The sequence below is a fragment of the Mercenaria mercenaria genome, chromosome 8 (assembly GCF_021730395.1).
Source record: "Mercenaria mercenaria strain notata chromosome 8, MADL_Memer_1, whole genome shotgun sequence".
Lineage (NCBI taxonomy): Eukaryota > Metazoa > Mollusca > Bivalvia > Venerida > Veneridae > Mercenaria > Mercenaria mercenaria.
In genome coordinates, this window is record NC_069368.1 from 8,408,712 (window position 1) to 8,426,247 (window position 17,536).

The 17,536-nt window shown below is 33.8% G+C and overlaps 1 protein-coding gene across 3 annotated transcripts in view; it reads left to right on the forward strand.

Moving 5' to 3' along the window:
- LOC123523100 (tumor necrosis factor alpha-induced protein 8-like) overlaps positions 1-11,288 on the forward strand; it is a 54,777-nt gene extending 43,489 nt beyond the window's left edge. For all 3 annotated transcript variants that reach the window (XM_045300731.2, XM_045300732.2, XM_045300730.2), the window contains one exon: positions 2,197-11,288. In XM_045300731.2, the coding sequence (XP_045156666.1) occupies positions 2,197-2,771 (575 nt within the window). In that variant the 3' untranslated portion in view covers positions 2,772-11,288. The remainder of the gene's footprint in view (positions 1-2,196) is intronic.
- Positions 11,289-17,536: the final 6,248 nt, after the last annotated feature.

Consider the following 17,536-nt stretch of genomic DNA (forward strand, 5'->3'; position numbering starts at 1 on the left):
AATCATTTTCTTGGTTGAATATTATGTTTAAGTCAACTTTTCTCATAAACTATCAAAGCAATTGCTTTAAAACTTGCAACAGTTTTTCACCATCATAAGTGGACACTATACATCAAGAAACATAACTCTATCCTGCTTTTTGCAAGAGTGATGGCCCTTTTTAGACTTAGAAAATCATGGGTAGGACAATATTTCTATTATACAAAAAAAATCAGATGAGCGTTAGCGCCCGCAAGGCGGTGCTCTTGTGTAAATTTGTCTTCAGATATGTTGTTAAGGCAAAAACAAAATTGTTTGTTTCTGGTATCCCGGCCTACCCTAAATTTTTGGCGCGACCCTAAATGTTTTTATGGCCTTTGAGAATATTTTTTTTTTAATCTTTTTATGCTTTAAACATGCTCAGTGATGTTAGAAATCAACTTACTGATGCTTTAAAGGCATAACCCTCTTATTTGTATTCATTTTTTGACATAAAAATAATTTTCCAAAAGTCTCAATAAAAAAAAAAATCCCCCCCCCCAAAAAAAAATTCCGACCTACCTACCCTAATTTTTAGCTCACCTGTCACAAAGTGACAAGGTGAGCTTTTGTGATCGCGCGGTGTCCATCGTCCGTCAGTGCGTCCGTAAACTTTTGCTTGTGACCACTCTAGAGGTCACATTTTTCATGGGATCTTTATGAAAGTTGGTCAGAATGTTCATCTTGATGATATCTAGGTCAGTTTCGAAACTGGGTCACGTGCCATCAAAAACTAGGTCAGTAGGTCAAATAATAGAAAAACCTTGTGACCTCTCTAAAGGCCACATTTTTCATGGGATCTGTATGAAAGTTGGTCTGAATGTTCATCTTGATGATATCTAGATCTAGTTCGAAACTGGGTCACGTGCGGTCAAAAACTAGGTCAGTAGGTCTAAAAATAGAAAAACCTTGTGACCTCTCTAGAGGCCATATATTTCATGAGTTCTTCATGAAAATTGGTCAGAATGTTCACCTTGATGATATCTAGGTCAAGTTCGAAAGTGGGTCACGTGCCCTGAAAAACTAGGTCAGTAGGTCAAATAATAGAAAAACCTTGTGACCTCTCTAGAGGCCATATTTTTCATGGGATCTGTATGAAAGTTGGTCTGAATGTTCATCTTGATGATATCTAGGTCAGTTTCGAAAGTTGGTCACGTGCCATCAAAAACTAGGTCAGTAGGTCAAAAAATAGAAAAACTTGTGACCTCTCTAAAGGCCATATTTTTCATGGGAACTGTATGAAAGTTGGTCTGAATGTTCATCTTGATGATATCTAGGTCAAGTTCGAAACAGGGTCATGTGCGGTCAAAAACTAGGTCAGTAGGTCTAAAAATAGAAAAACCTTGTGACCTCTCTAGAGGCCATACTTGTGAATGGATCTCCATAAAAATTGGTCAGAATGTTCACCTTGATGATATCTAGGTCAGGTTTGAAACTGGGTCACGTGCCTTAAAAACTAGGCCAGTAGGTCAAATAATAAAAAAAACTTGTGACCTCCCTAGAGGCCATACTTTTCATGGGATCTGTATGAAAGTTGGTCTGAATGTTCATCTTGATGATATCTAGGTCAAATTTGAAACTAGGTCAACTGCGGTCAAAAACTAGGTCAGTAGGTCTAAAATTAGAAAAATCTTTTGACCTCTCTAGAGGCCATATTTTTCAATGGATCTTCATGAAAATTGATCTGAATGCCCACCTTGATGATATCTAGGTCAGTTTTGAAACTGGGTCACGTGCGGTCAAAAACTAGGCCAGTAGGTATAAAAATAGAAAAACCTTGTGACCTCTCTAGAGGCCATATTTTTCATGAGATCTTCATGAAAATTAGTGAGAATGTTCACCTTGATGATATCTAGGTAAAGTTCAACACAGGGTCACGTACCTTTGAAAACTAGGTCAATAGGTCAAATAATAGAAAAACCTTGTGACCTCTCTAGAGACCATATTTTTCAATGGATCTTCTTGAAAATTGGTCAGAATTTTTATCTTGATAATATCTAGGTCAAGTTAAAAACTGGGTCACATGAGCTCAAAAACTAGGTCACTATGTCAAATAATAGAAAAAACGACTTCATACTCAAAACTGGGTCATGTGGGAAGAGGTGAGCGATTCAGGACCATCATGGTCCTCTTATAAAATATGTCCTTACATCAAGTTTTTATTGTTTGTCATTTCAGTGGCTTCAGAGCCGGGTGCCGGTTTTGACTCGAAGGGTCTTGGACTGCGTGCACAGAAGAAACTGCTGGGAAAGATGTCAAGTAAAAAAATCGCAAAGGTTTTCATCGACGATACAACTGCAAGAGTGCTTGATAATGCTTATCGTATCTTGAAAGATTACATGCCAGCGAAAAAAGATGCAGACAAAATTCTCAAATACGTGATCAAAACAGTCGTCAAAATCGGCATTTTGTACCGAAATGATCAATTTAATGCAGACGAGTTGAAAATTGCGGAGTCTTTCAAACAGAAGTTTCATTCTGTATCTATGACAGTGGTGAGTTTTTACACTGTAGATTTCACATACGACAAGAACTTTCTGTCTCATTCTGTTGAAGAGTGTCGTGAACTCCTGCAGCAGTTAGTCAAACGACATCTCCAAGACAAGTCGAAATCAAGGATTGATATCATATTTGAAACATTTAATGATCCTACTTTAATGGATATAATCTTCAAGCCAGACGGTAAATACAAGGACAATATGGACAAAATCACAACAGACATGAGTACTTTAATGGATGAGGGCAATTTGTGAACTGATTGGAATTTCTCCGAAAATATTGTAATAGTTAGACAGTTTTCTGTTCAGTATATAAAGAAACTATCGTGAGAGGGGCATGCTTTCAGATGCATATCACATTATCAGGGGTTTCATTAATTACAAAACTTGACAATGGAATTTGCAAAGTAGAAGCCATGTCCATGGGTCCTCCAGTATAGAACTGCACTTGTCATAGAAAAAGTAGCTGGGGCTTCAGGTCACACATAACTGGGGAGAATCCCCATCCCTCGACCCTTGATGAAACCATGTTTCGAAACACGTACCAGTGCAGAGAAAATATCAGAAATCGTACAGTTACTCTTGTATTAATATTCAGATTAATGTATATAAAGTGATCTGTCAAATAAAGATAATTTTACAGCAGTTTTTTCTTGTGAAACTGATGCAGAAGAGACCTTTTCTACATATTGTGAAATTCTTAATGTTCTTTGAGGATTAATTTTTGTAGATTTTGTACTTGTGTCTCTCAGCAGATTTGAACATCAACATCTTATTCATTTCATCTTTAAAATTTTAAATCCACAAACAAAAAATATTCAAATGAAATACTATAGCCGTTTTGGCCAAGACTGCCCACAAATTAAGGGTTTTTTGAAGTATTTTATGTCTTTAGGAGCACTTTGGTTTAATATTTGATGTATTATTACAATGATTACTTAATCAATATCAAAAAAAATTAATAAATTGCTGAGTCTGAAAGCATGCTTCGTAACACATTGGATTTAGGTAGAAATTCCTGAGAAATAGTAATCAAAATGAATTTGCTCAAAATTAGAACTTTTATGGCCTTTAGTGAATATGGTAACTGTGTTATCAATGCCATATAAGGACTGAATATAGTACAAACCATGGCATCAACACTTGATTTGAACTAATATTAGTGCAAACCACACACAGTTGCATGGATCAAATTATGGGTACTTGTAGTTGCATGGATCAGATTATGGGTACTTGTAGTTGCATGGATCAGATTATGGGTACTTGTAGTTGCATGGATCAAATTATGGGTACTCATAGTTGCATGGATCAAATTATGGGTACTCGTAGTTGCATGGATCAGATTATGGGTACTTGTAGTTGCATGGATCAGATTATGGGTACTCGTAGTTGCATGGATCAAATTATGAAATAGCGTTGAGCAGGGAAACAGAGGTGCACCAGAAAATATTATCATATATTCAGCAGACTTTCCACTTAATGTTAATAATATGCCATTCTAGCTTAAAATTACTGCTCTTGTCACACCTTTCAGTGTAATTGTTTGTGTTCCATGGGCAACATAACCAATGCACGGCCCCAGAATGCATAATTCAATAAAGTTTGAAAGGAAATAACATCATTGTCATCATTTAACTTTGATATTACTACACATTTACCCATTTAATAAGCATTTAACGATGCACAGATTTTTTCAGATATTAAAACACGAATAAAATTGTCCTAAAGTGACCACATGGTGTTTTACAAGATTTCATTTTATTTTTTGCAGGCTCTACTTATAACATAAATTCTGAAATTTCATTTGGATTTTCCGTCATCAAGCTGCCTTTATCTAGACAAACAATATAATTATATTTATCATTATCTGTTGTATAAATTTTGTAAGCATGAGTGCAGAAAAGGTGGGGCAGTTAGGTCAAATAGGGTTATTCTTCCAAATTACTTGCGGTGATTTTTTTTTTACGTGTTACTGCTATATATTTATACATTGTATAACTGTATGTAAGATTTTTTTTTAATTTGAACTGTAGGTTCAGTGTATTTTTAACCATGAAATACGGTAACTTCCGAGGTGCTTGTTATGACCAGTATTGCATTAATTACTTAACCAGCAATTGATTCTGCCTTTGCGACCAGTGCAGACCAAGATCAGCCTGCACATCCATGCAGGCTGATCATGGTCTGCACTGTTCGCGATTCATTCAGTAAATTTTCATTGAACACCCCTTCAAATAGTAAATGGTACTGCCCAGATTGAATGATGGACCAGTCCATTTTAGAAATATAGCAGGGTAAAGGTTAAAAGTACAAGGCCACAGTGCCTTTTAGACTGAAAAATGTTTTGCAAAACAACTTGTGTTAGATGGAGAGAACTATTAAAGAACTATTTAGGAAACCTCAGATAAAACAGACCATTTTCATATCCTGTCTGAGCTCTACTTTATTTATAGCATGTCTGTAACAAACATACTACGATTAATTAGTTCGCTGTTGTAAACAAAACAAATGGTAAAATGTTTTCATCATCTCTGTTATTATTAATAAAAACGGTGTTAAAATGGGAAAGAGGAAGACTTAACTGCCTTTGCAAATGACTGTGAACTATGCACATTCCCAGCAATATATGAGCCGCGCCATGAGAAAACCAACATAGTGGCTTTGCAACCAGCATGGATCCAAATCAGCCTGCGCATCAGTGCTGTCTGGTCAGGGTCCATGCTGTTTGTAACAGGCTTTGAAAGTGAACAGCATGGATCCTGATCAGACTGCACGGATGCGCAGGCTGGTCTGGATTCATGCTGGTCGCAAAGCCACTATGTTGGTTTTCTCATGGCGCGACTCATTTTTATTCATCGTTTTATTTGTTCATTGTATCTGTATGAAGTTGCCTGTAGTCATCAACATTTGGCTAAAATTTTAATGTTGTTGACCATATACCACCAAATGCACGCACCCCATTCTCTCCCAGGGTTTTGCATTTTCAAAAGGGGCCTTTCTGTAAGTCAATTTTTTATCATTTTCCATTTCTGCTTTGTAAATGAATATCAAAACTGTAAATCTTTTTATCATGGTTGGCATCATGTTTGGTATTTGGTACTGATACTAAAAATTACTTGCCACTTTATGTATAGTGCCAAAAAGGCGTCTGTGGACTACCCCTGCAATTAAGTTCATACTGTCATTTGTAAATGCACATACAAAAAATGAATGTTTTGACAAACATTAGGGTATGGACTTTATACTAATGTTGATGTAAACATTTTTATGCATACTTTATATAAATAGCCATTTAACCCACCAGAAAATGAGCAATACTCATGTGCAGTTTGAATTTCATAGTCATTTGTTTTTTTCAAAATATATATTTGAGGCCAGATGGATGTACATTTATTTGCTTTTAAGATACATATGCAAAAAAAAAGATGCTGGCTACTATATTTTTACTTTTGTTTAGTTGCTTAGGTGGGGGGAAATTTCGTCTGTTATGTGTGGAAAAACCAAAGGAAAAGCTGAGATGGGGGTCTGGTCTGCCTCAGCCAAATTGAGCTGGGGAAATGGAGGTAGAGGAGGATTGTTTCTGTATTCCAAACTCTACCCCACTTACCATCACCCTTCCTGTTAACAGCATAGTTAAAAGATTTTTTTCTGTCCAAAAAACCATGGTTATGTTATATTTGTACTGTTCTCTACCATGATCAATTATATTGTGATGATGCTTGTAACCAGTCTGTTATTTACATGTTGTAATTAATGTCATATTTTTTTCTATAGCACTTTTATGTTATCTTTTCTTCACATGCAATATCTGCGCTAGTGGTTTTATAGGGTACATACAGCTTGTTGAACAAATATACTTTGTCATGTTAATATTTAGAATTGACATATTTTTATTGATATTTAAGTTTATAGGAACTGTGGTGTGAAAAGTGTATTTTTTTTATTTATTCTTTTTTTGCAGCTGAATATTCAGGGCTCAAATTCATCAAAGTTTTAAAAAAAGTCTGAAACTCGCACTTAAGATTGATAAATATTCAGTTAATTGGCAAATTTATACTGATGAAACTTTGCTGTTTTCTTTAGCTGCAGGAAGCACCCTCGTGTGAAGTTTTATTAAGATAAATGCTGATTTAAGAATGACAGTACAAAGAGAATATTTAGCATTTAAAAGTCCAAATTTCAGACACAAGTTGTTGTTGAATACAATACTATTTTTGCAAGTTCTGTAGTTTGAGTAATTTTCACATAATTTTTGAATAATTGATAGAAAACAGTCATTTTTACATTTTTAAGTTGCAATGTGAAAAGCTGAACTATTTTTAAAAATGCTTGTAAGATTTAAATGTCAGTACAAGTATTAGCAAAGAGTGAAATTGTTTACAGTGATTAATCGATGCAAAAATGGCCTGTTGATTAATCAGTATTAAAGATCATCAATATTAATCAGTAACAGAATATCATGATTGTCAGTTAATCAGTATAAAAATAGCCTGGTTGGTGATTAATCAGTATAAAAATTAGCGATTAATCAGTACAAAAAAGGTATCAAAAATAGCCTGATTGTTGATTAATCGATACAAAAAGGGGATGATTTTTGATTAATCAGTATAAAAATTTACTCAACTAAGTAAAGTAGAAATCATTTTCTATGCACTATATTACAGAAGTACAACAATGATGCCACTGACAACATATTCGTTTATGATGACATTTTTCTTTGATGATTACCTTATGATCAATTCATTCCTGTTTCTACTACTGCCTTGATTAATCAGGACACGAGTTTAGTTAGGGGGCATGCTGTATAACCAAACTCCTTTTGATTGTGTTCATCCACACCTGTTAACCATGACATAATTTATTTTTCTCTGGTCTTGTTGGTTCATTATTGTGTTTATTGCGTAATCAAGTAATTTTATGGACTTGAAATTTTGTGGTTTTTGTCATATGAATTCATGGATTTCAAAGTGTGAAGATTACATGAAATAAAAATTATTTGACACATTAAAGCCACAAATATTGGTTTCTCATGAACATTTATGATTTCAAAGTATAGTTTGTTTTTTTTAAGTAACAAATATGTGATTACTATATCTACATTTGTTATACATGTTATATTATGCATAGTGTATATATTATCAGACTGACCGTGTAAGTACATGTATTTTTTTATAGTATAAAAAATCCAATTAGCAGTGTGACTGCTGATATTCGGTATTTTGACAGAAAAATGATACTTCATCAGATATTTTCACGAGACTAAAATTTCGCTATTTCTCATATTGGCATTAGTTTAGGTAATATATTTATGATACAGATTGTCAGCTTGGAGAGTAATAATTTTTTCTTGTTAGTTTAAAGTGTGGCCAGAATTTTCATTTTTTTTTTCAGCAAAATTTAAATGATCTCAAAATATAGTTTTCATCTGGGACTATTTTTCAAACATTTGCAGGGAGCATGTGAAATACAATGTTGACACTATTATTGGTCTCTTACATTAATTTTGCCTCCTCCTAATTTTCAAAAAAAAATGAGTAAATAAAAAGTAAAAAAATAAATAAAAAAGATGAAAACTGGTGTTGACTTTTTAATCATGAAAACTGCAAACCATTGGACCTTTTGTAAAATTATATGGTGTAATTTCATCTTGCAGTACACACATAATGCACTGAGTAAAGTACAAAGTGTTGTATCTGTTTTGAAATCAAGGTAGGACAGAACTGTCACCTTGAATATGTCACTATTCCCTTCTTCACAATGTAATATTTGAGATTGTTCATCTAGGGCTTCATTTTTATAAGGTTTTATTATTTCTAGAGAATTATTTTATCTTACGTGTCAGTTGAGTATAACTTTATGCATTGAGATGATATATTCATCATATATAAACATGTGCGAGTGAACCTTAGCCCTTACCATGCTTTGCCTTTGCGACCAGTGTAGATCATTATCAATCTGCACATCCGTGCAGTCAGATCATGATCTGCACTGTTCGCTAATCAGCCAGTATCTTTTTGGTAAGCACCCCTTTTAACAGTAAATTGTACTGTCCAAATTGGAAGATTGACAAGTTCATTGTAGAAATTTAGCATGGTAAGGGTTAGAAGTCCGTTTCTAGATGAAAGAAAGTTTTTACCAAAGGCAACTTATATATACAACAAAAGTTTCAGCAGATTTAAGAGAAATTTTCGTTTTTACTTTGAAAATGCAAACGAGGCAGATTTTGTATCTCTTGAAATATGGTAATGATGTGAATGCTAAGACTGTCTTTAGAAATGTCAAACTTGAAACATTAAAAGTAGATAGTACATGATATTTGCATTAGTTAAGTAGATTAAGTGAATATTCCAGTCAGAATAGATCTCATGATATGTTGATAAGGCATAAAACAATCTCATGATACATTGATATTGTATCAAAACAATTGTTTTGGAGCACTTTATGCTTCCAAAACTATTTCCATTGATTTAAGATAGGACTTCAAAGGAAATAGGCGAAATATAAAGAAAATTTATGTCTTGTTTATGAATCTGAGATTTTCACAAATTGTTTGAGATAACTTTTCGATTGCATAACTGATCTGTTTTCAGTGGGTAGGAATAGAAAGATCTTAGGATAGAAGTGTTATTTTGACAGAAAATTCTTGCTAACATTCATGATAAACACATAATGGGGTACCACAATTGCTACCTTGTCCTGTACTTCGTAAAAATGGTTCAAGCATGGTGTTGTAATTATTTTTTATTATTAATTAGTGTGCATACAAAGAGAAACTTTTAATAGGTGCTTCTGTGTTATTTTATAGAATATTTATCTATATACACCATCTTATTTTCACTCGTTAAGGTCTCTGTGAAGTTGTTTCAATCTCTTATGCAGTAGCCTCCCCTTACAGGAAAGAGATTCATTAAAGTATTTTTAAGGGAGGTAATTAATCTAGGGAGTTCAAAATTATTTAACTGAACTTTGCTACGACATATTTCTGGAATTACTCTCAACATGAAAGGTGTATGTTTCTATTTGATGTCAGGTTTATAAGACACAATTCAAAAATTTTACACTGATTCTGTCTGCTTAAAATTTTGGTACACAAAAACATACTACCTTATTTCACTGTCATGGGACTGCAAAAAAATGTATCAGACCAGATATACAATACAGAGCAGTCTTAGAGCAGAGGAAATTATTTGACATTTCAGATCATCAATAATGGGATAATGACCTGTCAGACCGGACACTTCTTGGACCTTAATAAGTATCTTACAAGACAATTGTTCATTACATGTGCTCAGTAGGAAGTAGATTGTGAGACTGTCTTTTTTCTTCCTTCTTTGTAGAGAGTACCTTATACTTCTTTTTAAAGAGTATTGTTATCTTTAATACTTACTTTTAGATGACTGGCTTGATATAACAATAAATTTGAAAGTTTAATGTTCTTTTGAACATGTTTTCTCTGTGCTGATAGTTTTGTTATTGGTTGAAAGTTTGACCTAAAATGTATTTTATTAATATTTTGTTTGTTAAATTCATATTTCATATATATATATATATATAAATGTTACATTTGGTGTGCATGTGTGCTGTTTTCAGTATAGATTTTGCTACCATATTTACTATCATTTGTGATAGTTATGCAAAACTATTTTCTCTATACTTAAATATTATGTTTTTGTCAGAAAATTAGACAAAATGATGGATAGAAAAGTTTTTGTATAAAAGTTCTTAAGAAACTAATGTGTGATAAGTGAAAGGGTTCCTGTAATAATTGGTTATAAAGTACAAAATAAATGACATGAAATATTTGGTCACTTAATTACATAAACCATCAATAACTGTAAAATCAGATATTTTACCTGACTTAATGTTTGTTATGTATAAAATTTGAATTAATTTGTGTAATAGTGATATATGTCAAACTTAACAAACAGACATAAAATGATGAAGATAGCAATAATAACATATTCACAAGTACTTATTTTTGTGAATACAGATGCTGCAAATATAGTGAGAAAAATTCCCATGCCAAAATTTCTGATTTTACAGTAGTGTCATGTATAACAACATAGATAAAGCATATCATTGCGGAAAGTTGGATCGATCAGTGTAAAGTGATTTCGAGAATAATTGAATTATTCATTATCATGGTATTCGTTCATCTTGAGATACCCATGAATATCATGTTTCATGACTATACATGGTTACATGTATATTAGTGGAACAAGACATTTACGAGTATCTGACATAGATATTCAGTGTATTTTTAACTTTCTGAAACAGTTTAAAGGGACATGTCTCTAAATGAACACCAAAATTTTAATAAGCAACATCCAACATATTCTGTCTTAATTGTTTAAAAACAGTATTCTTTAAGAAGCCATTTTATGAATAGAATATAAAGAATACTATATATATATTTTTATGACTTACACCTTTCAATGATTTTATACATGTTTGTTTATACATAATTCCTGTCTGGAACTCACTGACTCACGATAAGTTTTCTTGCTATTGACAATGACTTACATGCGAATACAACTTCATTATTTCAAATAAACACGGAGCTATGTCCCTTTAAGAAAAAAATGTCTTTTTAAAAAAGATGGCAGAGTGCCAGGTATAGAGACATGGATAGCTTTGATCTGCATAACAAGTGTGCATGCTACAGAAATATATATTGTACATATGTTATTATGTTTTTATGTACTTTTAGCAATAACCAATATGAACCATGTAAGAATCTAATTATTGGACAATAAAGAGGTGCTAATGTTGCCCAATATTTTCTTGTTTCTTATTTTCCATGCTTATATTGGTCCAGAGCAACATCAGGCAGATGTCTTGAAGCATAGGTTATGGAATGCCACAGCCATCTGAAAAATATGACACTTCTTTGACAGGTCTAGGCTTTAACAAAATATAGCAGTTTGACATAATGACATATCCTGTATGTCCTGAACATACCTCTTTGATATGGACAAGATAAAATTATTCGTAAACAAGATGAACATAGTTATATAGCTTTTGAAAGAATCCGACCCAGAATGGACAGCACAGAATGAAATTGCCTGACATACAAGACAGCTGTGGCTTTCCATAGTAAGTGTAAAAAAAGTTCAGCATAAGATTTATTTGTCTGGCGCTTTGAGCCTATGATGACTTACTCGTTATGTATAGTTTCCATTTAAGCTATTCAATTGCTTCTCCATAACATTAAATAGAAAAGAATAAATCAATTAGTAAAAGAACTAACATCTATTTGTGGCATTTCATAGTTATTTCTGTCCTTGATAATGATGCGCATTCCTTATAGACTAAGGGATCCTTGTGAAAATGTATGCATTGTATGACAGATCATGTATAGATATTTAAACATACAAGTGTTTTTGTTAAAGCGCATACATGCCGCATGATGTCCTGTCGGAGAGCTTAATTTTAAGGAATATGTTAGCCCCTTGAAATTTTAATAATTCCAAATCAATAAGGACAACAATCGTGCTATGGGTTTTGATGGCCAAAGGCACAAGCAGTCGCTCGCTATCGATAAGAAACCATTTTAGTCTCAATGCAATTGTGACCTTAATCTTTGACCTACTGACTCCAAAACAAAATAGGAGCGCCATCTACTTCCAACTGTCATCATCCTAGGAAGTTTGGCAGGCTTTGGCTAAAATAGACTCCAGTTATTGATCGAAAACCGCTTTCAGTCTAGAAGTCACTCTGACCTTGACATTTGACCTACTGATCCAGAAAACAACAGGAGTCATCTACTGACCACAGACAATAACAACATGAAGTTCGATGATTTTCTGTCTCGAAATAATTGCGAGTAAATCGTTTGATCTTCTGAATTAAAATGAAGAAAAAAAAGTTGAGACCTATGTTTGGTATCGATATATTTGACTGTTGGACTGATGGAGCACTGGGGTGAAACACTATCACTAAGAATAGATACATATTTACTGAAATGTTTCATTCATTGAGTCCATGTTGCATCACCTATTGTCTGTATATAACGCTGCAACAACAATTTTGCGTCTCTTCAAAACAAGCGAATAAAAAGCTTAAAAACATATTATCAAGGGTTATTAAATTGTTAAGTTTCATCTTTTGGTCGTAATGAAATTCTGCTGGGGCTCATTAGCCTTTGAAATAAGTGAGTATCATTTCGTGAAATATACGTCATTTAAAGGATATTATTGATGGTATGAAAACGTTTGCACCTGAATGTTTTTGTTTTTTTACTTTTTCCCTCTTAAAGTAGTGCCTAAAATTATAGTCTTTGTCATCATTCCATCATTTAAGACAGTCAAAGATTGGCAACCATTGGCCCGTTTTAAGCTGTCTTTTTTTAAAGTTTTTGTATATGTATGTTGGAATAAATGAATGAAACAAGAAGGCCATGATGGTCCTGTATCGCTCACCTGAGTACCATTGCTCAAAATAATATGATCAAGTTTCGACATAGAGCACATAGGCATACACGTTATATATCATCAGGATAGACATTTTCTTGTAACAGTCCCTTTTGACCTAGTCAGGGCCAATTTCCATACCAAGTTTGAGGGTCCTAGGCGCAAATGCTGCATTTTGTTGTATCTTAGAACAATGATTACTTCTAGATCTATAACTCTAATGGAGTAAGTCACAGTAAATATAAATGTTATTATGAAAACCAATATCTTCGTTGGTGCTGAATAATCCGTTTTGATTAAAAAAGGGAGGTAATTTGACATAAATGTCATAGTATCTACCCTGATTGCTCAGTCCACTAAAGACAAAATGACATTTCAAATAGTTCTTAGATAGTTTACGAGATAATCCATTTTAAGAACGAGTATTTGAAAAATCTAGTATCTACTCACCTCTCGCGACGCGTCAGGTCCAACCTTGGTAAGTATTGAATGTCAGAATACAGTTCTTTAAGGATATTAGCTTGAAATTATTTTATCTTTCTAGCAATTAACAACTCACTGGTCAAGTCCATACTCTACATGTATTTTGAGCAATTTGCCGCCTTTTGGACTTAGAAATCTTGGTTAAGTTTTCATGCAAGTTACACTCCAAAACTATGCAGATTTGAATTTAACTTTACATGTTTTTTCGAGTTATTAAACTATTTGTGCCAAGTCCATAACTCTGACTTATTTTGGCCAAATTATGCCCCCTTTTGACTTAGAAAATTTTGGTTAAAGTTTTGCATGCAAGTTACTATCAGCTATATAAAATGCAATATGATTTAAACGTCAATTTTCTTCTTTTTAGTGTTTAAAGCACAAGTCCCATAACTCTGACTTATTTTGGCCAAATTATGCCCCCTTTTGTACTTAGAAAATTTGGTTAAAGTTTTGCTGCAAGTACATACAGCTATTACTAAAAGGCATATGATTTGAAACTATTTTTTCTTTTCTAGATCAATTACCTACCTCACTGGGTCAAGTCCCATAACTCTGACATGTATTTTGGCCAAATTATGCCCCCTTTTGGACTTAGAAAATTCTGGTTAAAGTTACGCGTGCAAGTACATACAGCTATTACTAAAAGGCATATTGATTTGAAACTTATTTATTCTTTTTCTAGGTAAGTTACCAACATCACTGGGTCAAGTTCCATAACTCTAACATGTATTTTGAGCAAATTATGCCCTCTTTTGGACTTAGAAAATTCTGGTTAAAGTTTTACATGCAAGTTACTATCTCCAAAACTAATGCAGATATGGAATTGAAACTTAACATGTTTCTTCGGGGTTATTAAACTAGTTGATAGCATCAAGTCCCATAACTCTGATATGCATTTTGGTCAAATTATGTCCCATTTCGAACTTAAAACTCCTTCGATATTTAACATTTTGGGTAATAATTTCCTGCTTCTGTGACAATATTTCGAATAGTCGAGCTTGGCTGTCTTACGGACAGCTCTTGTTTATTATTAAAATCAGGGGAGGTAATCATGCATTGGTATATGCATGTAGAAGATACAGAGTACAAGCCTATACAACAATATATTAGTAAAGTATTCATATCGATAAATGTTCAATCAAGAGTTATCTAATATGACTATTTCTTACCATGGAAGACATAAATAACGTTTCAAACCAATCTCATTAGAAGCTGCTAAGGTGTATTCATTTAGATAAAAAATAAAGGGAGGTAATTTGTCATAAATTCAGTCAATATATATCTTCACTGATTGTACATCTGTTGACATAAATGAATTTCAGATCAGTATCTTCATTAGTTACGGAGATATACCCAATTTGAAATAAAGGGAGGTAATTTGACATAAAATCAGTCCATAGTTATCTACCCTGATTGTCTCAGTCTAACTAATGACAATAATGAAATTTCAAATAAGTACTATAAGTACTTACTGATATAAATCCATTTTGATTACAATCAGAGGAGGTAATCAGATATAAAATAACTCTGGAACCTACGACTGGATCTGACAGATTCGTCATGGAATCCAAGATTTATTGTTGTTGAAGATATTTTGGAAGTTTGTATCAAATCAAACCATAAATGAAGTCTCTATATGGCTGCAAAAGCCAAAATAGCAAATTTTGGATCTTTAAGGGCCATAACTCTTCAACCCATGACGGAATCTGGCCAGTTCAAGAAAGGAACCGAGATCTTATAGTGATACAAGTTGTGTGCAAGTTTGGTTAAAATAAAATCATAAATGAAACCTGTATCGTGCAAAACAAGAAATTGTTGACGGACGGACGCACGGACGGACGCACAGACGACGGACGAAGGGTGATCACAAAAGCTCACCTTGTCACTATGTGACAGGTGAGCTAAAAATACCTGGAGGTGTGTTCCTTTAATAAAATGTTTCCATACTGACACAAAATTGAAATTACATTTTCTTCTTTGGATCCAAAGTAGATTTATATGGAATTGTACTTGTTCGTTCTAACTGATAAATGTGTCGTTGTAATTCATTTGTCAAAGATGCACAAGGAATGTGTCAGGATACAAAATAATTCTACATCAGAGGAAATAATTTGGCATTTATATATGTAATAAAGGGATAATGGGCTGCCAGACAAGACACGATTATTAGTACATGATGCAAATTATACAGAACGTTTGCTTAAAAGCAAATAAGACAGTGAGGCCATATTTTGGATGCATGATTCTACAGCAGATTAGTTATATAAATTATCGTAATAAGTATTATTAGTTTTTATATTTAATACAATTTTGTAAAAGAAATAATCCACTTATAATGGGATTTTGTGCCCCCTCCCCCCATGAGTGGTGGGGGCATAAAGATTTGGTCTTGTCCGTGCATCCGTGCATCCGTGCGTCCGTCCGCTCATACGATTGATACCTTAGGTGGTAGCAGGTGTGGCCTAGGACAATAGAAACCCTTTGTATTCATTCCGTAACCACTTAATTCTTTTGTTCCTTAAGTGGTCATTCTATTGTTTCCAAACAATGGAATGACCACCCAATACATGAATCGTATGGGTGTCCGTGCATCAGTCCGTCCGTCCGTCCGTCCGTCCGAAGTTCGTGACGCGCCTAGCTCGAAAAGTACTTGATATAAATTGATGAAACCTTGCATGAGTCTTTATCATGATATGAACTTGCGCACCTCCTATTTTTCGTCTGGCTCCGCCCCTTATTTTAAGAGTTATGGCCCCTAAAATAGTCAAAAATGCACATTTTCACCTTGTGACACGCCTAGCTCAAAAAGTATTTGATATAGATTCATGAAACCTTGCATGAGTCTTAATCATGATATGAACTTGCGCACCTCTATTCTATTTGTCCCCTATTGCAAGTTATGCGAATAGCAAATCACATTCATGTCACTACTCAAATATTTATTATCATGACTTGAGAGTCTTAAGATTGATTGCCCCTGTTACAATTATAGTCAAAAATGCACATTTTCACCTTGTGACACGCCTAGCTCAAAAAATATTTGATATAGATTCATGAAACCTTGCATGAGTCTTAATCATGATATGAACTTGCGCACCTACTATTTCTCATTTAGCTCCGCCCCCTATTTTCAGAGTTATGGCCCCTGAAATAGTCATAAATGCACATTTTCACCTTGTGACATGCCTAGCTCAAAAAGTATTTTATATAGATTCATGAAACCTTGCATGAGTCTTAATCATGATATGAACTTGCGCACCTCCTATTTTTCATTTGGGTCCGCCCCCCATTTTTAGAGTTATGGCCCCTGAAATAGTCAAAAATGCACATTTTCACCTTATGATGCATCTAGCTCAAAAAGTGTTTAATATAAATCGTTGAAAACTTGCATAAGTCTTTCTCATGATATAAACTTGCACACCTCTAATTTTTTGGCTGGCTCCACCTAGTATTTTTAAAGTTATGGCCTCTGAAATAGTAAAAAATGCACCTTTTCACCTAATTATGTGCCTAGCTCAAAAGGTATTAGATGTAAATTCAAGAAACCTTGCTGGAGTCTTTATCATCATGTGACCTTGCACACTTGGCATTCTTCTTGAGAATCTTAGCTCTTATTACAGAGTTATGGTCCTTGAAATAGCCAAAATAGTGGATTTTTTGTTTTGATGCTCATAGCTCAAAAAGTATAGGACCTAGAATAATGAATCCTTTTCATAAAATGTTTGTTGAGGCTATACCCCATTAAGACTGCAAACATTTGAATTATTTCCCCTTATTTGTGACAAATGTACCAGTGGGGGGCACACCCTGTGTCCTACCGACACATTCTAGTTTTTGTATATTTATTATTTTCAAGCTCGGTTTTGAAAGATGTTCGCCTGAGCATGGAGGGGGTATAACAAATACTTTTGGTATATCTGTGTTATATGGCTGGGTTACCATATGCACTTATTGGCAAACTGCTTCTTAATGGTGCGTTCTTCATGTTTCCCCAAAAATTCAGTAAGAACCCGGTTCTTATTTCATAATTTTTAACTGACAGGTTTAATTGGGAAGGTCATGATAAGACCACAATCAAGTGATAAAGGCAATTTATTTATCAGACTCATTTATTTGTGGTGTACT